Source organism: Mustelus asterias, chromosome 4, assembly GCF_964213995.1.
Source record: "Mustelus asterias chromosome 4, sMusAst1.hap1.1, whole genome shotgun sequence".
NCBI lineage: Eukaryota > Metazoa > Chordata > Chondrichthyes > Carcharhiniformes > Triakidae > Mustelus > Mustelus asterias.
In genome coordinates, this window is record NC_135804.1 from 71,342,865 (window position 1) to 71,367,227 (window position 24,363).

The following is a 24,363-nucleotide window of genomic DNA, read 5'->3' on the forward strand; positions in this document are numbered from 1 at the left end:
GTTTACCAGGATGTTGCCTGGTCTGGAGGGTATTAGCTATGAGGAGATCTTGGATAAACTCGGTTTGTTCTCACTGGAATGACCGAGGTTGAGGGGTGACCTGATAAAGATCTACAAGATTATGAATGGCATGGACAGAGTGGATAGTCAGATGCTCTTTCCTTGAGTAGAAAAATCAAGTACTAGGGGACAAAGGTTTAAGGTGCGTGGGAAAAGTTTAGAGGAGATGTGCGAGGCAAGTTTTTTTTTTACACAGAGGGTGGTGAATGTCTGGAACGCGCTGCCTGAAGAGGTGGTGGGAGCAGTGGGATTGAGGCATTTAAGGGGCAATTAGACAAATAAATGAATAGGATGAGAATGGAAGGATAGAGATTCCGTAAGTGCATGCGGCTTTAGTTTAGGTAGGCTTAATGATTGGCGCAGGTTTGGAAGGCCGAAGGGCCAGTCCCTTTGCTGTACTTTTCTTTGTTTGTTGTAACATATTTACACTACTAATCCCCCTGAAACTAGGGCAATTTAGCAAGACTAATCAACCTAACACACATCTTTGGACTGTGGGAGGAAATCCGGAGGAAACCCACGCAGACACTGGGAGAACATCAAACTCCACACAGTGACCCAAGCCGGGAATCGAACCCAGTCTCTGGTGCTGTGAGGTAGTAATGCTAACCACTGTGCCACCGTGCCTTTTGCCCACCACTGTAAAATTATGCCCCCTCATTATTGACCCTGAACCAAGGGGATTAGTTGCTTCCTATCCATCCTGTTCATATCTCTCTTAATCTCACACACCTCAATCAGTTCCCCCTCAGTCTTCTCTGCTGTAAAGAGAACAACCCCAGCCTATCCAGCCTCCCTTCATAGCTGAAACACTGCAGCCCAGGCAACATCTCAGTGAAACACCTCTGCATCCTTTCTAGTGAAATCATAGAAACCCTACAGTGCAGAAAGAGGCCATTTGGCTCATCGAGTCTGCACCGACCACAATCCCACCCAGGCCCTACCCCCATATCCCTACATATTTACCTGCTAATCCCTCTAACCTACCCATTTCAGGACACTAAGGGGCAATTTTTAACATGGCCAATCAACCTAACCCACACATCTTTGGACTGTGGAAGGAAACCTGAGCACCCGGAGGAAACCCACGCAGACACGAGGAGAATGTGCAAACTCCACACAGACAGTGACCCAAGCCGGGCATCGAACCCAGGTCCTTGGAGCTGTGAAGCAGCAGTGCTAACCACTGTGCTACCGTGCCGCCCACACCCAAATCACATCCTCAAACATCTGTTGGAGATGGTCATTGTCTGGCACTTATGTGTGAATATGTTATTGAGCTACTAGAATTTGTTTGAAACTCTCTGATACACCAGGTTCTGTTGGTCTTTCCAATGTGCATGATGGGTTTTGTATTTTGTTGCCATCAGGTTTTATTTCAATGTGGAATCCTCCGGAGCTCTGCGCCCTGAGACCATCGTTCTGTCAGCTCTTTCCGGTCTGAAGAAGAAGCTGAGTGACCTGCAGACCATGCTGAGTCATGAAATCCAGAGTGATGTACTCACCATCAATTAGCCAGATGCAGACTGACCACTGTCCTGGTGCTGGCAGTGTGAGGCGTGTTCCACGATGTCCAAAGCAGGGAGAGGAGAGTGTGGACCTGTCCAGACAGCAGGAGCAGCTTCTCCACACTCGCTGCACCCTCGCATGTAGAAGCAGTACATTTACAATGCAGTGTTGACTCTCCCTTTGTCCATTTTTAAACATGATTCAATCTGTTTTGGTCCCAGTGCTGTTGTCTTTGCTAAAGTTTAGGGAATCCTTTGAAGTTTGGACAGACATCGTGTGTGGGAGACGCTCATTACAAACACTAGATGCTGGATAAACTCAGCCCGTCCAGCAGGATCTGTGGTGAGAGAAACAGTTAATGTTTTAGGATTCTGATGTATGATCACAGGCCTGAAACATTAAGCCTTTCCCCCTCAGCAGATGCTGCCAGAGCTCCTGCACATTTCCAGCATTTTCTGCTTTTATAGTCAAAACTGCGAATCTGTGGATGGGGTAAAAGTGGAGGTTACTGTACAGGGGAAATGAAGGTTAAAGTGGGGGTTAGTGTATGGACAATGGGGGTTAAAGTAGAGGTTAGGGTACTGGGGAAATGAGAGTTAAAGTGGGGGTTAGTGTATAGCGGAAATGATGGTTAAAATGGAGGTTAGTGTACGGACAATGGGGGTTAATATATGGGCAATGGGGATTGAAATGGGAGTTAGTATACTGGGAAAATGAGGGTTAAAGTGGGGGTTAGCGTGCAGGGGATATGAGGTTTAAGGTGGGGGTTAGTATACGAGAAATGGGGGTTAAACTGGGGATTAGTGTAAAGGGGAAATGGGGGTTAAACTGGGGATTAGTGTACAGGGGAAATGAGGGTTAAAATGGGGATTAGTGTATAGGCAACGGGTGTTAAAGTGAGAATTAGTGTACGAGCAATGGGGGTTAGTGTATGGGGACAATGGGGGCTAAAGTGGGGGTTAGCGTACGGACAGGTGGAATGGGGGTTAAAAGTGGGTTAGTGTACTGGGGAATGGGGTTAAAAGTGGGGTTTATGGGGGAATGGGGATTGTGTGAATTAGTGCATGGGGGCAATGGGGTTAAAAGTGGGTATTAGTGTGCCGTGGAAATGAGGGTTACAGTTAGGGTTAGTGTATAGGCAATAGGAGCTAAAGTGGGGGTTAGTCTATGGGCAATGAGGTTAAATTGGGGGGTTATTGTATGAGCAATGGGGTTAAAGTGGGGGTTAGCATGCAGGGAAAATGAGGGTTAAAATGTGGATTAGTGTACAGACAATGGGGGTTAAAGTGGGGTTTTTGTACAGGGGGAATGGGGGTTAAAAGTGGGGGGTTAGTGTCTGGTGGAAATAAAGTGGGGTTCGTTTACAGGGGGAATGGGGATTAATGTGGGAGTTTGTGTAAGGGGGTTAAAGTGGGGGTTAGTGTACGGGTAATGGGGGTTAAAGTGGGAGTTAATGTAAGGGGGTGGGGGGGTTAAAGCAGGGTGATTAATGTATGTTGTGCTAATGGGTTGATTAGACATGTTAATAAAATAAAAGGAAACTTTTTTTAAACTTTATTGAAAAGCTGCTGATTGGCTGCCTCGCTTATAAACTATGCTGCTGATTCTCGTCACATGCGGATAGACAATGAGTATAATAATTAACGTAGACTTGTTCATGCTGCTAATAAATTGGAGGCTGAGACACACATTCTGGCCAAGGATCAGATGGAGATGGGACACTGATGTTCAGGCACAATGTGTGTTGCCTGTTCCTGAACAGCTGAACCCACACAATCCACAGGCAGAGATTGTTCAGTATTCACACTTAAGTGACTATGACATGGCTGTGTGAATAGTCCTGAGCACTGCTCTCATACTGTCTGACTGAGGTATCTTTGTTTTTCCTGTGCTTGCTGCTTCTCCTTCTCTTTCCTGGCCAGAGCCCCTGGACCCAGAAACAGGAGCAGGAGTGTGTGGAACCAGGAGAACGCTATGGTCGGTATGATGATGAAGCATTCGCTTCTGTAAAGATGACAGGAAGAGTCCTTTTGTCTGTGTCACTGAGCGATATTGGATTGATATGTTTGAGAAGTTCAGGCTGCCTGTTCAGACACAGACTACAGGAGCTGACAGAAACAGTGTCTTATTGTTTATATCATTGTCCCAGTACACAGTTCAGTTCTGATCATTTCTAAACCTGCCTTTTTAACACGTGATTGGTGACTGATTCAGTGAGATCAAGAACTACAGCGCTGAGGGTCAATGGAGAATGGGATAGCAGCCTGAACACTGACCCGTCAGTCCCCTCCCAGCTGCCTTTGAGGGCTAACACGATGGATGTACCCATTCCCAGCAACTGTCTGCATTCCTCTTCTATTGCCACTGTCCAACACTGCTGCCTCTGGCTCCAATTCCCCCACTGTCCTCCCCATCAGTTCAAAGTTCAATAGCTATGTTCCTGCAGTCCCACTCAGATGGGATTCTGTTGCGGAGTCGTGGCGCCTGGGGAAGATGGGGGTGAGGGGGATGTGAGTCTTGGGAGATGGGGGTGGTGGGGGTCGGGATGAGCCTGCGGGAGATGGGGGCAACGGGGATTGGATAAGCCTGAGGGAGATGGGGGCAGTGGGGTCAGAGTGAGCCCAGGGGAGATGTGGGGCGACCCCAGAGGGGGTGAGCCTGGGGGAGGGGGTATTGGGTGAACCCAGGGAGGGGTCTTAAATGGAGATGAACCAGGGTTGAGAGTGGTGGAGTGGGTGCTTCTACTTGGGAGAGCTTTAGCTGGTGAAATGGGGGAAGGAGATTACAGCAGATTGGTTTTTAAGTCAGTCAACAATTTGCCTGTTCTTCTCCTAGACTGTGTACTCCAGCTTGAGGCACTCAAGACCAGGCAGAAACTGCAGAGCATTGTATAAGTAGCTAATCTCCCTTTCACTCCAGACTAACTTTAATCTTAGTATGGGGACGGCTGCCTTGTGTGATGTGTGAACCAGTTTGCACTGTCAACATGGTGCAGTTTGGTGTATGGAGTTTCTAACAGTTGAAAGTAGGCTGCTTGGGAGAGAGAGGAGACACAATGGACAGACTACTCTTCCAACCCTGTCCACCCACCCTTCTGCTCCTGAGTGAATGAGCTAGTGAGTGCGGTCCTTTGCCAAGTATTGAGCTACCCTGAGCACTTTGTGGAGGGAGTGAGCAGATTCCGTTAAGCTGTTACCGTTAGAGGTTGTTTCAGTTAGATCCTGGATTCTATGAGAATCCAAAACTCACCAGACCTACTTATAAATTTCATTAGCTTTGGTCAACCAGTATCTGTGAACAAACGGGGAATTAAAGCAGCAACTGGACCCACCAACCCAGATGTATCCATTTCAAACAGCATTTGGACTGCGACCACTGAGGTCGGAGAATGAAGAGTCTGCAATTGTTTCATTTCATACTGTCTCGAGGACACCCAAAGGCTGAAAGGAGCCTGTAATCCAACAAAAGCACAAAAAGCCCTCTGATAACGATATCACCAAGTGGAAGAGAGTGACTTTGATTGGATTCCAGCATTGGAAGGATTCCTTGTGTCAGCCTGCCCTATGTACTAATGCCAAGAATTTTCATAATAAAAGTTCTCTACAGCAAAGTAGCCAGACGTTGTACTTGCTGGAAACGAAGCCATGACCTATTGAGTGATTGCAAACTCAGGCCCTCCCAGGACTGTTCCCACTGCCATGTCCTTGATTGCTCCTGGGTTCAATACATCATGTAAACTGAGTGCAGCTTTTGTTTGGAGCTTTCCTCAATATCTTCAGAAGGAATTGAAAATGTTTTGTCTGCTCTCTGGTCCTCTCCTGGGGCGATCAGATGCTTTGGGCAGTGGTTCCATGTCGTGCCCCGAGTTGGCTGCACTGTAGTGAGGGGGAGAAAGTGCTTTGTCCCAATCTCCTGTTGGCCCTTTCTGCAGGTGTGGCCCAGCTATCTCTAGAGGCAAGCTCTGACCAGATCACTCACTGAGAAGGCAAGTGTGGAGAAAGTCTATAGTCACTGCTTAAAGGAGTTGCTTGTCCAGGGAAGGAGTCCGTGTCCTCTGCTGCATGGCCTGCACCATAAAATTCTGTGAGAAAACAAAGATAACTCATTCATTTCCTGTTAGAAATGACATTTTTTTTAAAATCACGAAACTTATTGCTGAAACTAAATATACTGCATCAGAATGTACAATAATGTTATAAGGGGGGGGGGCTTGATTCCCTATCTGAGAGCTAACAGCTAACTACTCAAAGAGGAGTACCTCACTTTATCTGTTAAAAGTGTGCGAGGAATAGTACGATCTGCTCTTCAGCAACTTTTAGTGGTTAAATCAAAATAACTATCTCAGACACTCTAAAATCAACAAGTAACATTTTATTTATCTAGCAGTGAACAGGTTAACTAAACAATTGATAAATCAAATAAAATACTATTCTAATGGAATGCTGTTTAGATAAATACCATTCCCATTTATTAACAAAAAAAATAGAAAAATAGGGGCGGCACGGTAGCTCAGTGGTTAGCACTGCTGCTTCACGGCTCCAGGGTCCCGGGTTCGATTCCCGGCTCGGGTCACTGTCTGTGTGGAGTTTGCACATTCTCCTCGTGTCTGTGTGGGTTTCTTCCGGGTGCTCCGGTTTCCTCCCACAGTCCAAAGATGTGCGGGTTAGGTTGATTGGCCATGCTAAAATTGCCCCTTAGTTTCCTAAGATGCGTAGGTTAGAGGGATTAGTGGGTAAGATATGTAGGGATATGGGGGTAGGGCCTGGGTGGGATTGTGGTTGGTGCAGACTCGATGGGCCAAATGGCCTCTTTCTGCACTGTAGGGTTCTATCATTCTAGTCATTCAAAATTTCAACCCGGTTTGTCATCATCTTCTGCGTGGGATCTCTGGCTTCTTTTGGTACCTTTTACTATTCAGGTGAGCTGTGAGCTAAGAGCATTAGCTGTGGCAGAGAGTAGTTGCTGGCTGTCCTCTGGATCTGAGAGCGGTCTCCTATAGCCCTGATGACATGCCAACGTCCCCACAATTGGATTGATTCTCAGGTTACCAAAACATTAAATTTAAATCTAATAGGCTGCTGTTATCTAAGTGCCTAGTTTAAACTGATTGGGCAAAATTTTAAAAAACAGCCTTAGCAACACTAATGCCTGGCCTTTGATACCATGTTTCACTTTGGGGCTCTTTGTGTACTTACATTTTTTTCTGAAAAAATAAACACCTTTCAAACAATTTTACAAACACCAACTTCTCAACACCTCCCCCCTTAAGAAAAAAAAAGAACCATCATGAAAAGATGGCTTCATTTTTTTTTCTTTTAAACTCACGATAAAACATCCACAATAACATTTTCATGACTCACAACATGTACAATCTGTAAATTAAATGCTTGTAACATAAGACTCCAACGAAACAGTCTGACGTTCTTGTCCTTAAATCTTTCCAGAAATGTCATAGGATTGTGATCGCTATCCACGATCGTCTCCGATGCATTGTTTGCAACGTCAACATTAAAATGTTATAAGGCCATTACTAAACTCAATAACTCCTTTTGAATAGTGGAATTTTTGTCTGGTGAATATTGAGTTTTTTTCAAAAAAATAACCAATTGGCCTTTCAATTCCACAATCATCCTCCTGTAACAACACAGCTCCAACACCTACATTGTTGGCGTCGATGGCAACTTTAAAGGGTTTCAAAAAGTTTGGTGTGGCTAAAATAGGTGCGATGGTTAACATTGCTTTCAAATTCTCAAATGCCTCCTGGCTTCGCACTGTTCACCGAAATTGTGTTTTTTTAACAAATTCATCAACGGTGCCACTGCGCTACTAAAGTTCGGTATGAATTTTCTGTAGAATCCACTCAATCCCAAAAATTGTAGCACTTCCTTCTTCGCTATTAGTCTTGGAAATTCCTCGATGGTGCCTGTCTTCATATTTTCCGGTGTCATCCGTCCATATCCAATGTTGTGCCCTAAAAATGTCACCACCTTCATAAATTCTGTTTTTGTCAAAATTATGACCAGCTTTGCCTTCTATGGTCTCTCGAAGAGCTCTACCAAATGCTCCATGTGACCTTTCCATGAATGACTAAAGATCACTAAGTCATCTATGTAGACATCACGATTAGTCAATCCTGCAACAACTCTGTTAATAAGCCTTTGAAAAGTAGCACCACCAAAAGTGTGTTTTTCATCCCAAAGGGCATTACTTTAAATTGATATAGCCCATTTGGGGTTACAAAGTCAGAAACTTCTTTTGCTCTCTCCGTCAAAGGTAATTGCCAGTAACTGCAAAGCAAGTCCAACATTGTGATGTAAATAATTTGTCCTACTTTTTCCACACAATCCTCCAGCCTTGGAATTGGGTATTAATCAGATTTAGTCAGTGTTGACCTTCCGATAATCGACGCAGAATCATTGAGTACCATTAGGTTTGGGGAGCAACATGATTGGTGAACTCCACTCACTTTGACTTGGCTCTGTGATGTGTCTTGTAGCATCACTTCCATTCCCTTCTGAACCTGTGCTGCTTTGAGAGGATTAAGCTGATCGGGGTGTTGCTTTATCAAAACAGCATTCCCTACGTCAACCTCATATACCATATCATTAGTCCTCCCCATTCTTTTTCAACATAGGTCCTCATAACACTGTAACAAGTCTTTCAATTCAGTTCCCTGTTCCTGGGACAGATAGCTCACAATCCTATTCCATTCCTTAAGGACTTCTTCATTATTCAATTTATTCTAAGACACATCAAAATCCATATCATCTGGATTTGATTCCTCACTGGCAGTAACTAATACCTGTTTCTCTGGTTCCCTTTCCCTGTCATAGTACTGTTTTAGCATGTAAACATGATGTACCCTATTTTTTTTTTTCCTTTCCGGCATCTTTACCAGATAATTCACCTGACTTAACTTCTCAATCTGATAGGGACCACTAAGCCTTGCTTTGAAGGGATCTCCCATCACTGGTAATAGCACCAATACTTTATCCCCATGGGCAAACGTACAAATTTTAGATTTCTTATCTGCTTCTTGTTTCATTAGGTGCTGGGTCACCTTCAAATGTTGTTTAGCAATTTAATCCACTCTATTTAATCTTTCTCTCACCTCAGATACACAATCCAACTGAGATCTCGGACTTCGGACCTACCAACTTTTCCTTAATTAATTTTAAAGGTCCTCTTTGTTTCCGAATATCAATTCAAATGGAGTAAACTGAGTTGAATCATTTGGAGCATCTCTATTTGTTAATCTAACAGTGAACAGCTTAACTAAACTATTGACAAACCAAATAAAACACTATTCTAATGGAATGCTGTTTAGATAAATACCATTCTCACTTAAAAAATAGAATTTTTTAGTCACTCTCAAAATTGCAACCAGGTTTGTCATCTTCTGGAATCTTCTATCTTCTTCTGTCTGGAATCTCTGGCTTTTTTTAGTGCCTTTTCTATTCAGGTGAGGCTTTGAGCTAAAAGCTCTTAGCTGTTGCTGTGTCTCTCTGGAGCTGAGAACTGTCTTATACCCTGATGGCGTACCAACATCCCCTCAATAGGATTGGTTCCCAGGCTACCGAAACATCAAATTTAAATCTTATAGGCTGCTGTTGCTAAGTGCCTAGTTTAAAGTGGGCAAAATTCAAAAATGGGGCAGCACAGTGGTTAGCACTGCTGCCTCACAGTGCCAGGGACACAGTGCTGTTTCTGGGTAGAGTTTGCACGTTCTCCCTGTTCCTGCGTGGGTTTTCTCCGGTTGCCTCCCACAGTCCAAAAGATGTGCAGGTTAGGTGAATTGGCTATACTAAATTCTCCCTCAGTGTACCCGAACAGGTGCTGGAATATGGCGACTAGTGGATTTTCACAGTAACTTTATTTCAGTGTGAATGTAAGCCTACTTGTGACTAATAAACTTTTTTTAACTTTAAAAACAGCCTGTTGTCTTGGCAACACTACTGCCTGGCCTTTGATACAATGTTTCGCTTTGGGGATCTCTGTGTTCTTGCATTTTTTTATATTTAAAAACAACTTTTTAAACAGACAATTTTAGAAACATCAACTTTGCAACACTATCAATGTCAGATCATAGATTTACACTAATTCTCCTCCCATACATTTCTCTGTCTTTGTCATTCTCTCCTCCATCTCTCATCATCTCTACACCTCCCTGAATCATTCCAGCATATAGAACAGTAGAGTATTGGCCACCTTGCACCAGTGAAAGAGGAAACTAATTTGTCCCACTCCCCTGAAATGAAAACCTGTCATTTCCAATTATTTACCCAATTCCTTTTGAAAGTTACTATTGAATGCAGGTCATTGGAACTCATTAAAAACAAATCCTTCACAGGGCAGATGATTTTGCCAAATTATCTTCCACTGCTTTGCCATCTCTAGACCTTACTCCCCTCTGTCATCAAACACTCCCGGGATAGAAACAGCACGGGGTTTGATACAGAATAAAACTCCCTCTACACTGTCCCCATCGAATACTTCCAGGATAGGGACAGCACGGGATTAGATTAAAGATACGTTTCCCTCTACGTTCCCCACCAAACACTCCCAGGGTTGGATGCAGATTAAAACTCCCTCTACACTGTCCCCATCAAACACTCCCAGGACAGGTACAGCATGGGGTTAGATACAGATTAAAACTCCATCCCCATCAAACACTTCTGGGACAGGCATAGCACCGGGTTAAATACAGAATAAAGCTTCCTCTACACTGTTTCCATCAAACAGTCCCAGACCAGGTACATCACGGGGTTTGAAGCAGGGTAAAGCTCCCTTCAACAAGAAGCAAAATAATATGGATGCTGGAATCTGAAACAAAAATATTGGAAAATCTCAGCAGGTCTGACAGCAACTAGAGAGGGATATTCTCCCTCACAAGATGCTGTCAGACCTGCTGAGGTTTTCCAGCACTTCCTGTTTTTGTCCCTCAACACTGTCCCCATCAAACATTCCCAGGACAGGTACAGCATGGGGTTAAATACAGAGTTAATTTCCCTCCACACATTCTCCAACACTCCGAGGATAGGTACAAAACTGATTCAAAGATCACAAAGTAATTTATGACATGGCGGGGTGGGGGGCGAGGGGGCATGCAGCCAGTTAAATCTGCCAGCTTTCTGTGGAACAAACCAGTCGGTCCCACTGCCCCACTCAATCACTGTAGCCCAGCAAGTTTATTTCGTTAAAGTGCTTGTTCGGTTTTCTTTTGAAATCATTAATCGTCTCTGCTTCCTCCACCCTCATAGCCAGAGTTCAGCTCATAACAGTTGCTGTGTAAAAACTTTCTTCCTCACATCCCACCTGTATCTCTTGTCCAAAACCTTAATCATGTTTCCTCGTGCTTCTACCATCAGCTAATTGGAACAGCATTTCCTTGTCTACGAAACCTGTTACAATCTTGTGCACCTCAATCAAATCTCTTTCCTCAATCTCTGCACCAAGGAGAAAAACCCTAACCTTGGGACTAAAATCCCTCATCACTGGAACTGTATTCATAAATCTCTTCTTCACTCTCTCAAAGACCCTCAGATCACTCAAAACGTGTGACCAGGACTGGACACAAAACAATAGTTGGTACTTAAGCAGAGCTTTATAAAGGTTCAGGGAGGAAATGACCGAGTGAGGGAACCATGGTTCACAAAAGAGGTTGAATGTCTTGTCAAGAGGAAAAAGGAAGCGTATGTAAGGATGAAAAAACAAGGTTCAGTTGGGTCGCTTGAGGGTTAAAAGGTAGCAAGGAATGAGCTTAAAAAAAAGGGCTTAGGAGAGCTGGGAGGGGGCATGAGAAGTCCTTGGCAGGTCGGATCAAGGAAAACCCCAAGGCTTTTTACTCTTATGTGAGGTTATGTACGGTCAAGGACAGTAGTGGGAACTTGTGCATGGAGTCAAAAGAGATAGGAGAGGCGATGAATGAATATTTTTCTTCAGTGTTCACCAAGGAGAGGGGCCATGTTTTTGAGGATGGGAATGGGATACAGGCTGATAGGCTGGAGGAGGTAGATAAGAACAAAGAACAATACAGCACAGGAACAGGCCCTTCGGCCCTCCAAGCCTGCGCCGCTCCCTGGTACAAACTAGACCATTCTTTTGTATCCCTCCATTCCCACTCCATTCATATGGCTATCTAGATAAGTCTTAAACGTTCCCAGTGTGTCTGCCTCCACCACCTTGCCCGGCAGCGCATTCCAGGCCCCCACCACCCTCTGTGTAAAATACGTCCTTCTGATATCCGTGTTAAACCTCCCCCCCCCTCACCTTGAACCTATGACCCCTCGTGAACGTCACCACCAACCTGGGAAAAAGCTTCCCACCGTTCACCCTATCTATGCCTTTCATAATTTTATACACCTCTATTAGGTCACCCCTCATTCTCCGTCTTTCCAGTGAGAACAACCCCAGTTTACCCAATCTCTCGTCATAACTAAGCCCTTACATACCAGGCAACATCCTGGTAAACCTCCTCTGCACTCTCTCTAAAGTCTCCACATCCTTCTGGTAGTGTGGCGACCAGAACTGGACGCAGTATTCCAAATGCGGCCGAACCAACGTTCGAGACAACTGCAACTTCAGACCCCAACTTTTATACTCTATGCCCCGTCCTATAAAGGCAAGCATGCCATATGCCTTATTCTCTACCTTCTCCACCTGTGACGTCACCTTCAAGGATCTGTGGACTTGCACACCCAGGTCCCTCTGCGTATCTACATCCTTTATGGTTCTGCCAGTTATCGTATTGCTCCCCCCTACGTTAGTACTACCAAAATTCATCACTTTGCATGTTCTGAGGGAAGATGTATTAGCAATTTTGAAAAACCTGATGGTCGATAAATACCCTGGGCCAGATGGGATATATCCTAGGATTCTTTGGTAGGCAAGGGATGAGACTGCAGAGCCTTTGGCTTTGATCTTTGGATCCTCATTGTCCACGGGGATAGTGCCAGAGGACTGGAGAGTGGGCGAATGTTGTTCCTCTGTTCAAGAAAGGAAATAGGAATGACCCTGGTAATTATAGGACAGTTAGTCTTACTTCGGTGGTCGGTAAGTTAATGGAAAAGGTCCTGAGGGATAGGATTTATGACCATTTGGAAAGATGCAGCTTAATCCGTGATAGTCAGCACGGATTTGTGAAGGGTAAGTCTTGCCTCACAAATTTGATTGAATTCTTTGAGGAGGTAACGAGGTGTGTAGATGAAGGTAGAGCAGTTGATGTCGTATACATGGATTTTAGTAAGGCGTTTGATAAAGTTCCCCATGGTAGACTCATGAAGAAAGTAAGGAGGTGTGGGATAGAAGGAAATTTGGCTGATTGGATAAGTAACTGGCTATCTCATAGAAGTGGAGATGCCGGCGTTGGACTGGGGTAAACACAGTAAGAGTTTTAACAACACCAGGTTAACCTGGTGTTGTTAAAACTCTTACTGTATCTCATAGAAGACAGAGGGTGGTGGTGGATTGAACATTTTCAGACTGGAGACCAGTTACCAGCGGTGTACCACAGGGATCAGTGCTGGGTCCTCTGCTATTTGTCATTTTTATCAATGACTTGGAGGAGGGGGCTGAAGGGTGGGTCAGTAAATTTGCTGATGACACCAAGATTGGTGGAGTAGTGGATGAGGTGGAGGGCTGTTGTAGGCTGCAAAGAGACATTGATAGGATGCAGAGCTGTGCCGAAAAATGGCAGATGGAATTTAACACTGATAAGTGCAAGGTGATTCATTTTGGTAGGACAAATTTGAATGCGGATTACAGGGTCAATGGCAGGGTTCTGAGGAATGTGGTGGAACAGAGAGATCTTGGGGACAATATCCACAGATCTCTGAAGGTTGCCACTCAAGTGGATAGAGCCGTGAAGAAGGCCTATAGTGTGTTAGCGTTTATTAACGGGGGGTTGAGATTAAGAGCCGTGGGTTATGCTACAACTGTACAGGACCTTGGTGAGACCACATTTGGAATATTGTGTGCAGTTCTGATCACCTCACTATAAGAAGGATGTGGAAGCATTGGAGAGAGTGCAGAGGAGATTTACCAGGATGCTGCCTGGTTTGGAGGGTAGGTCTTATGAGGAAAGGTTGAGGGAGCTAGGGCTGTTCTCTTTAGAGCGGTGGAGGATGAGAAGCGACTTAATAGAGGTTAATAAGATGATAAGGGGGATAGATAGAGTGGACGTTCAGAGACTATTTCCTCGGGTGAATGTAGCTGTTAGTAGGGAGGCATAACTATAAGGTTTATGATGGGAGATATAGGAGGGATGTCCGAGGTAGGTTCTTTACTCAGAGAGTGGTTGGGGTGTGGAATGGACTGCCTGCAGTGATAGTGGAGTCACACACTTTAGGAACTTTCAAGCGGTTATTGGATAGGCATATGGAGCACACCAGAATGATAGGGAGTGGGATAGCTTGATCTTGGTTTTGGACAAAGCTCGGCACAACATCGAGGGCCGAAGGGCCCGTATTGTGCTGTACTGTTCTATGTTCTATGTTCAGCATAATTGTCCTGTTTTTGAACTTAATGTCTCTATTTATGCAACATTCATGATTAACGCACTATTTACAAACTAAGCTATTTTCTCAGTCTAACAAAATAGTTCAGGGTTATTTGGAACAAACAGGAAAGTGCAGTTGAGGCCACAATCAGGTCAGCAGGCTCAATGGGCTGAATAGCCTATTCCTGCTGCTGTAATGATCTCAGAGTGTTGTGTGAATATGATAACAGTGTGAGCATCCCTATGGGTACAGTGCCCATTCTTACGGTTGCTGTGCTCCATTTCTGTGCTGTGCTGTGAACTCGTTATGTGGTGCCAGAAGACACTGCGTGGAAGTACACCACTAGCTGGAGATGGGAAATGTTCCAATTCCGAATTCTTGTTCAATACCTGCAAATATAACACAGAAAAGCACTGAATCCAAGACAAAATCTTCCTGTCAAATGCTATGGAAGACGCACCCTGAGACATCTCATATCCTGTCGACCTCTGCTGCCAGCTTGCAGCACCGTATGCTATCCAATCATTCTCAGGGTGTTCAACCATGGTGGCATCATTTCCAAGGCAAATCAAGTTCTAACTACAGTTACCCTGCCCCTCCCCCACACTGAGCCCAGTTACACTGCCCCTCCCCCACACTGAGCCCAGTTACACAGCCCCTCCCCCACACTGAGCCCAGTTACACTGTCCCTCCCCCACACTGAGCCCAGATATACTCCCCATCCCCCGCACTGAGCCCAGATATACTCCCCATCCTCCGCACTGAGCCCAGTTACACTGTCCCTCCCCCACACTGAGCCCAGTTACACTGCCCCTCCCCCACACTGAGCCCAGTTACACTGCCCCTCCCCCACACTGAGCCCAGTTACACTGCCCCTCCCCCACACTGAGCCCAGTTACACTGCCCCTCCCCCACACTGAGCCCAGTTACACTGCCCCTCCCCCACACTGAGCCCAGTTACCCTGTCCCTCCCCCACACTGAGCCGAGTTACACTGCCCCTCCCCCACACTGAGCCCAGTTACACAGCCCCTCCCCCACACTGAGCCCAGTTACACTGTCCCTCCCCCACACTGAGCCCAGTTACACTGTCCCTCCCCCACACTGAGCCCAGTTACACTGTCCCTCCCCCACACTGAGCCCAGTTACACTGCCCCTCCCCCACACTGAGCCCAGTTACACTGCCCCTCCCCCACACTGAGCCCAGTTACACTGCCCCTCCCCCACACTGAGCCCAGTTACACTGCCCCTCCCCCACACTGAGCCCAGTTACACAGCCCCTCCCCCACACTGAGCCCAGTTACACTGTCCCTCCCCCACACTGAGCCCAGTTACACTGCCCCTCCCCCACACTGAGCCCAGTTACACTGTCCCTCCCCCACACTGAGCCCAGTTACACAGCCCCTCCCCCACACTGAGCCCAGTTACACTGTCCCTCCCCCACACTGAGCCCAGTTACACAGCCCCTCCCCCACACTGAGCCCAGTTACACAGCCCCTCCCCCACACTGAGCCCAGTTACACTGTCCCTCCCCCACACTGAGCCCAGTTACACTGTCCCTCCCCCACACTGAGCCCAGTTACACTGTCCCTCCCCCACACTGAGCCCAGTTACACAGCCCCTCCCCCACACTGAGCCCAGTTACACTGCCCCTCCCCCACACTGAGCCCAGTTACACTGTCCCTCCCCCACACTGAGCCCAGTTACACTGCCCCTCCCCCACACTGAGCCCAGTTACACTGTCCCTCCCCCACACTGAGCCCAGTTACACTGTCCCTCCCCCACACTGAGCCCAGTTACCCTGTCCCTCCCCCACACTGAGCCCAGTTACCCTGTCCCTCCCCCACACTGAGCCCAGTTACCCTGTCCCTCCCCCACACTGAGCCCAGTTACCCTGTCCCTCCCCCACACTGAGCCCAGTTACACTGTCCCTCCCCCACACTGAGCCCAGTTACCCTGTCCCTCCCCCACACTGAGCCCAGTTACACTGCCCCTCCCCCACACTGAGCCCAGTTACCCTGTCCCTCCCCCACACTGAGCCGAGTTACACTGCCCCTCCCCCACACTGAGCCCAGTTACCCTGTCCCTCCCCCACACTGAGCCGAGTTACACTGCCCCTCCCCCACACTGAGCCCAGTTACACTGCCCCTCCCCCACACTGAGCCCAGTTACACTGCCCCTCCCCCACACTGAGCCCAGTTACACAGCCCCTCCCCCACACTGAGCCCAGTTACACTGTCCCTCCCCCACACTGAGCCCAGTTACCCTGTCCCTCCCCCACACTGAGCCCAGTTACACAGCCCCTCCCCCACACTGAGCCGAGTTACACTGCCCCTCCCCCACACTGAGCCCAGTTACACTGCCCCTCCCCCACACTGAGCCCAGTTACACAGCCCCTCCCCCACACTGAGCCCAGTTACACTGTCCCTCCCCCACACTGAGCCCAGTTACACTGCCCCTCCCCCACACTGAGCCCAGTTACACAGCCCCTCCCCCACACTGAGCCCAGTTACACTGCCCCTCCCCCACACTGAGCCCAGTTACACTGCCCCTCCCCCACACTGAGCCCAGATACACTCCCCATCCCCCACACTGAGCCCAGTTACACTGTCCCTCCCCCACACTGAGCCCAGTTACACTGTCCCTCCCCCACACTGAGCCCAGATACACTCCCCATCCCCCACACTGAGCCCAGTTACCCTGTCCCTCCCCCACACTGAGCCCAGTTACACTGCCCCTCCCCCACACTGAGCCCAGATACACTGTCCCTCCCCCACACTGAGCCCAGTTACACTGTCCCTCCCCCACACTGAGCCCAGTTACACTGTCCCTCCCCCACACTGAGCCCAGTTACACTGTCCCTCCCCCACACTGAGCCCAGTTACACTGTCCCTCCCCCACACTGAGCCCAGTTACACTGTCCCTCCCCCACACTGAGCCCAGTTACACTGTCCCTCCCCCACACTGAGCCCAGATACACTGTCCCTCCCCCACACTGAGCCCAGTTACACTGTCCCTCCCCCACACTGAGCCCAGTTACACTGTCCCTCCCCCACACTGAGCCCAGTTACACTGTCCCTCCCCCACACTGAGCCCAGTTACACTGTCCCTCCCCCACACTGAGCCCAGTTACACTGCCCCTCCCCCACACTGAGCCCAGTTACACTGTCCCTCCCCCACACTGAGCCCAGTTACACTGTCCCTCCCCCACACTGAGCCCAGTTACACTGCCCCTCCCCCACACTGAGCCCAGTTACACTGTCCCTCCCCCACACTGAGCCCAGTTACACTGCCCCTCCCCACAGAGCCCAGTTACACTGCCCCTCCCCCACACTGAGCCCAGATATACTCCCCATCCCCACACTGAGCCCAGATATACTCCCCATCCCCACACTGAGCCCAGATATACTCCCCATCCCCACACTGAGCCCAGATATACTCCCCATCCCCACACTGAGCCCAGTTACACTGTCCCTCCCCCACACTGAGCCCAGTTACCCTGCCCCTCCCCCACACTGAGCCCAGTTACCCTGCCCCTCCCCCACACTGAGCCCAGTTACACTGTCCCTCCCCCACACTGAGCCCAGTTACACTGTCCCTCCCCCACACTGAGCCCAGATATACTCCCCATCCCCACACTGAGCCCAGATATACTCCCCATCCCCACACTGAGCCCAGTTATACTCCCCATCCCCACACTGAGCCCAGATATACTCCCCATCCCCCACACTCAGCCCAGTTATCCTCCCCATCCCCACACTGAGCCCAGATATACTGCCCATCCTCCGCACTGAGCCCAGTTATGCCACTTATCTCCCACACTGAGCCCAATTATACTGCCCTTTCCCCAAACTGAGCCCAGTTTGACTGCACTTCCCCATGCTGACCTCAGTACTGCTGCCCCACTCTGAGCTCAGTTAAACTTCCATTCTCCCATGCAGCACACTGACCCCAGTGATCTGCCGCTCCTTATACTGAGTCCAGTTATACTGCCCCTCCCCTACTCCAGGCACTCAGTCTCGTTATATTTCCCCTCCCCCACACAGTGGAAACAGTATTGAGTTGTACTGCCCTTCCCCACACTGGGTATGGAGCCCAGCATTTAATGCCTATCCCAAGTTGCTCTTTGGAAGGTGGTGGTGAGCCACTTTCCTGATCTGCTGCAGTCCATGTGGTGTCGGTACACCCAAAGTGCTCTTGCCTCTCTCTTAGCTTTTATCATGCAGGTGGATTGGGAAAATCAAGTTATTAGCGAACCCCAAGATAAAGAATTTGTGGAATGTCTACGGGATGGATTTTTGGAGCAGCTTGTGCGAGAGCCCACTAGGGAACAGGACTTCTGGATCTGGTGATGTGTAATGAGGCAGATTTGATCAGGGAACCTAAGGTGAAAGAATCCCGAGGGGGCAGTAATGGCAATATGATAGAATTCACCTTGCAGTTTGAGAGGGAGACATTGGAATTGGCTGAACAAAAATGGCAGGAGTTTTTGGGGATAATTCAGAAGGCACAAAATAAATTCATTCCAAGGAAGAGGAAGCATGTTGAAGGGAGGATGAGGCAACCATGGCTGACAAGAGAAGTCAGGGATAGCATAAAAACAAAGGAAAGAGCATACCGTTATGTGAGGAATAGTGGGAAGTCAGAGGATTGGGAAGCCTTTAAAAGCAAGCAGAGGACAACTGAAAAAAAAGGAAGATGAAATATGAGGGTAAGCTATCTAGTAATATAAAAAGAAGATTGCAAGAGTTTTTTTTAGATATATAAAAGCTAAGAGAGAGTCAAGAATGGACATTGGACCGCTGGAAAATTAGGCTGGAGAAGTAGTAACGGGGGACAGAGAAATGGTAGAAGAACTGAATGGGTACTTTGTATCAGTCTTCACAGTGGAAGACACTAATAACATGCCAGAACTTCAAGAGAGTCAGGGGCAGAAGTAAATGTAGTGGTCATCACTAAGGAGAAGGTGCTAGGGAAGCTGAAAAGGCTGAAAGTGGATAAATCACCCAGACCAGATGGACCACACCCCAGGGTTCTGAAGGAGATAGCCAAGGAGATTGTGGAGGCATTGGCAGTGATCTTTTAGGAATCACTGGATTCAGGGAGTCTCGTTGTGTAAAAAGGTTCTTTCTCATGTTCTCCTTGCATCTCTTGTTAAATTTGTGTGTCTCCTCGTCTCTGTACTGTCAGCCAATGATAACGATTTTTCGTGGTCATCATAATCTTGTACATCTTGATCAAATCTCCTCTCAATCTCCTTTTCTCCAAGGAGAACAACCCCAGATTCTCCATCCTAAAATTCCTCATTCCTGGACCCATTATGGTAAATCTCCCTCTGCAACTTCTCCAGGACCCTCACATCCTTCCAAAAACATGGTGACCAGAACTAGATACAACACTCTAGATGAGGCTTAAGCAGAGCATTAACCTCAAATAAAAGCAAAATACTGCAGATATTGTAAATCTGAAATAAAAACAGGATATACTCAGCAGTTTTGGCAGCATCTGTGGAGAGAGGAACATAGCTAATGTTTCAAGTTCATATGATAGTTCTACCAAACTGGAGCTAAGGAGAAATCGGCAAAGATGTCAAGGACATGAGGCAAAGAGGCTGTTAATGGTGCCATTAGGGCGTGAAGAGGGGAGATCTGCGGAACACCTTTGCTCTGTCCACAAGCAGGACCAAACCTTCCTGTAGCTTGCCAATTCAACACATGATCCTGCCCTCATGTCCACATGTCCGTTCTTGGCCTGTTGCAATTTTCCAGTGAAGTCCAACGCAAACTAGAGGAACAGCACCTCATCTTCCGATTTGGCACTTTATAGCCTCTGTATTCAACATTGAGTTCAACAACTTCAGCCTGTGACCTTTCCCCTCACCTTGACTTCCCCCTTTTGTTTCCTATTATTCGGTTCCCTTGGCTTGTCCCCAACACAACCACAACCCTCCCCCCAAGGCCACTGATCCTTGTTGTTCAGTTTGTTGTTCCTTGTTGCTCCCACTGACCATAAACCTTTGTTCTTCAATTAATGCCTTCTGCTATACTACCTTTGCCACTATTAACACTCTTCAATCTCTAATGGTACCATTAAAATAGCTCCTCTGTCTCTTAGCTTGGAGAGGTGACTGGCTGATGGACAGAAGACAGAGAGTTGGGATAAATGTTTTTTCTGGATGGTAAGAAGTAACTAGTGAGGTGCCACAGGGTTTGGTCCTTGGGCCCCAGCTATTTACAATCTACATTAATGACTTGGATAGAGGGATAGAAGGCTCCATAGCCAAATTTGCAGATGACACAAAAATAGGCAGGGCAGTAAGTTGCAATGAGGAAATAAGAACTTACAAATGCATATAGATAGATAAGGAAAGTGGGCCAAAATGTGGCAGATGGAGTTCAACGTGAATAAGTATGAGGTCATGCACTTTGGTCGGAAAAATGGGAAGGCGACTTATTATCTAAATGGGGAGAGACTTCGGGGTGCTCCGGGCAGAGGGAACTGGAGAATGAACATGAATCTTGTTCACGAGTCACAGAAAACGAGCCATGCAGGTACAGCAGATAATAAAGAATGCGAATGGAATGTTGGCATTTATAGCTAAAGGAAGAGAATATAATGGTACGGAAGTATTGTTGCAACTATACAAGGCATTGGTGAGGCTGCACCTGGAGTATTGTGCACAGTTTTGGTTCCCCGTATGTGAGGAAAGATGTAATGGCATTGGAGGCACATTTTATCCAGCATATTCTGTCATTATTTCAGCATATTCTCCCTCCCTTTGTAGCCAATAGCTCAGGATGCCAGTAGCAGAGTGATAATGTTACTGGCCAGTAATTCAGAGACCTGAACTACTTCAGGCGCATGAGTTTTAATTCCATTGTGTTTATTGGGGAAATTTAAATTCAATTAATTAACAAACATAGAATAAAAAGCAGTCTCATTAATAACAAACATGTAACTGTCAGATTTTTATAAAAACACATTTGATTCACTAATATCCTGGTATCAAACTGCCTGAGAGAATATCACAAATGTACCTAAACTATCAGGACTGTTTCCCTTCAAGAAAGTGTCTCCAGCAGCACCGTCTCAAGGCCAATTAGAGATAGGCAAAAGATGCTGGCCTAGCCAGTGACACCCACATCCCAAGGATAAAAAGCAAATAAAAGCTTTGCTAGCCCTTATTTCAGTATGCCTGCCACCTCAGGGATCGTACAGATCTGTTCCTCTCTATCACTCACTATTTTGTGGCCCATATAATAGCCCAGTAGCATGATCATTCCCTTTTTTGCCTCGCAACTCAAACCAAAGAAATTCTACCTTGACCAACTCAAGGACATCACCTTTTTCACCCAACAGTGAGAAATGATTCAGATTCAGAAGGTCAACCTGTAGCATCAGTTTTGATGAAGATAAGAAATATCAAAGGAGAGAACTTGCTGGTGCAAGTAGTTTATGGGCCCCCTAACAGCAGCCACACTGTAGGTCAAAGATACTAAATAATCATGGGTGATTTGAATCTTCATATAGATTTGATGAATCAATTTGGGAAAGGTCGCCTGGAGAATGAATCCACAGAGTATATTTGGGATAGCTGCCGAGAACAATATGTTCCAGAAAGAACCATAAAGCAGGCTATTTTGGACTTGTTAAGGTGTGATGGGACATGAGTAATGTCCTCATAGTAAAGGATTCTGTAGGTAAGTGGGATCATAACATGATAGAAATTCATACTCAGTTTCAAGGTGAACGATATGGGTCTGAAACTAGTGTCTTAAACTTAAATAAAGACAATGACAAAGGTATGAAGATAGAGTTGGCTAACGCATATTGGGCAAATAGGTTAAAAGGTAAGAAAGTAAAGAAGTAGTGGCAGACATTTAAGGGGATATTTCATACTTCTCAACAAAGATGGATTCCGTTAAGAATAAAATATTATGAGAAGGATGCATCATCCTTGTAAATTGCCTTTTAGGTCTCTAATCAGCCATATTCCTCCTGTCAATGCCTGGGAGACCCTTGATCTGAAGAGACCTATTTGGAGGAATCTCCTGATTGAAGTGACACAATTTTTCAAGGACACCTGACTGCAAGAGAAGGCCCAGAAAATGAGTCTGAGAAAGGAATCCCAGCAATCTAGGGTCCAAGGACTGAACCCACCTCCTGGATACACCTGCCAAGGGTACAGTCGGAGATACGGCACTAGGATCACTCAGGGAGTTAAAGATGGTATCCAATTAAAAGAAAGGAGAAACAATACTGGAAAATTACTGGTAGGCCAGAAAGTTTAATAACTTTAGAAACCAACAAAGGTTGAATAAAAAATAGAGTACATTATGCAGGCAAATTAGCAAGGAATATAAAAAACAGGGACAGTAAAAGCTGCTACAGGTACATAAAATGAATGAGAGCAGCTGACATGAACATTGAACCTTTTGAGGGTGAGATTGGGGAATTAGCAATTAGAAACAAAGAAATGACAGAGACATTGAAGGAGTATCTATCTATAAAAGGTAACCGAGTAATAGTAGAAATTCAGGGGGGAGAAAAGGGCAGGTGAAACATAAACAGTTAATAATAAACAGTTAATTATCACTAGGAAAATTAATGGGTCTAGAGGTAGACAAGTCCCCTGGACCTGCTGTAAGCCCTCTATTCAAGAAAGGAGGCAGAAAGACTACAGGCCAGTTAGTCTAACATACGTCATTGGGATTATAAGACCATAAGAAATGGGAACAGGATTTGGCCATTCAGCCCCTCGAACCTGCTCTGCCATTCAATGGCTGATCCGACATTCTTCACGCCCAATTTCCTGTCCTTTCCTTGATTATGTTGGAATACATTGTTAAGCAAGTAGCAGCAGGACATTTAGAAAATCATAACGCTATCGGCAGAGTCAACATAGTTTTGTGAAAGGAAAATCGTTTTTCAGAAATTTATTAGAGTTCTTTTAGTATGTAATAAGCAGGGTGGGTAAAGGGGAACAAGTAGATGTAATGTATTTGGATTTCCAAAAAGGATTTGATAAGGTGCCACATAAAAATTTACGATATAAGATAAGAACTCCTGAAATTGGTGCTGATATATTAGCATTGTTACAGGACTGGCCAACTATCAGGAAACATGGAGTCTGGATAAATGGGTAATTTTCAGGTTGCCAACTTGTAACTAGTAGAGTGTTGCAGAGATCAGTGATGGAGCCTCAATAATCTAGTCTTTATTAATTGCTTGCATGAACGGACACAGTATATTGTTGCCAAATTGTCTGACAGTACCAAGGTATGTAAGAGAGTAATCTGTGAGGAGGATATAGAGAGTCTACAAAGAGATATCGATAGATATATAGAATAGATATATAGAAGGCCTACAGTACAGAAAGAGGCCATTCGGCCCATCGGGTCTGCACCGACCACAATCCCACCCAGGCCCTATCCCCACATCCCTACATATTTTACCCACTAATCCCTCTAACCTACGCATCTCAGGACACTAAAGGGCAATTTTAGCATGGCCAATCAACCTAACCCACACATCTTTGGACAGTGGGAGGAAACTGGAGCACCCGGAGGAAACCCACGCAGACACGAGGAGAATGTGCAAACTCCACACAGGCAGTGACCCAAGCCGGGAATCGAACCCAGGTCCCTGGAGCTGTGAAGCAGCAGTGCGAACCACTGTGCTGCCGTGCCGCCCTGATATGACAATCATATGACAAGATGGTGTAGTGGACAGTGAAGAAGGTTATCTAAGACTACAATGGGATCTTGATCAACTGGACAGTGGGCTGAGATATGGCAGATGGAGTTTAATTCAGGTAAATGTGAGGTGTTGCCTTTTGGTAATGCAAACCTGAGCAGGACCTATACAATTAATGGTAGGCCTCTGGGGAGTGTTGTCAAACGGAGAGACCTTGGGGTGCAGGTGCACAGCTGCTTGAAAGTGGTGTCACAGATAAACAGGGTGATGAAGAAGGCATTTGGCACACTTTCCTTCATTGGTCAGAGCATTGAGTTCAGGAGTTGGGACGTATGTTACAACTGTATGAGACATTGGTAAGGCCACATTTGGAGTACTGCATACATTTCTGGTCACCCTAATATAGGAAGGATATTATTAAACTGTAAAGGATGCAAAAAAGATTTACATGGAAAGTTTGAATTATAAGGAGAGGGCTGGATAGACAGGGACTTTTTTTCCCTGGAGTATAGGAGGATAAGGGGTGACCTTAACATAGAACATAGAACAGTACAGCACAGAACAGGCCCTTCGGCCCACGATGTTGTGCCGAGCTTTATCTGA

The 24,363-nt window shown here is 46.4% G+C and overlaps 2 protein-coding genes across 2 annotated transcripts in view; one reads left to right on the forward strand and one right to left on the reverse strand.

The window, feature by feature from the left end:
• The window catches only part of polr2c (RNA polymerase II subunit C), a 44,848-nt gene extending 43,070 nt beyond the window's left edge, over positions 1-1,778 (forward strand). The window contains exon 8 of the mRNA XM_078212028.1: positions 1,431-1,778. Coding sequence (XP_078068154.1) covers positions 1,431-1,575 — 145 coding nt within the window. The 3' untranslated portion in view covers positions 1,576-1,778. The remainder of the gene's footprint in view (positions 1-1,430) is intronic.
• A 693-nt stretch (positions 1,779-2,471) lies between these two features.
• Positions 2,472-24,363, reverse strand: part of LOC144492777 (docking protein 4-like) — a 471,703-nt gene continuing 449,811 nt past the window's right edge. The window contains exons 7-8 of the mRNA XM_078211195.1: positions 14,332-14,455; positions 2,472-5,650 (exon numbers count right to left, since the gene is read on the reverse strand). Of these exons, the coding sequence (XP_078067321.1) occupies positions 5,544-5,650; positions 14,332-14,455 (231 nt within the window). The 3' untranslated portion in view covers positions 2,472-5,543. The remainder of the gene's footprint in view (positions 5,651-14,331; positions 14,456-24,363) is intronic.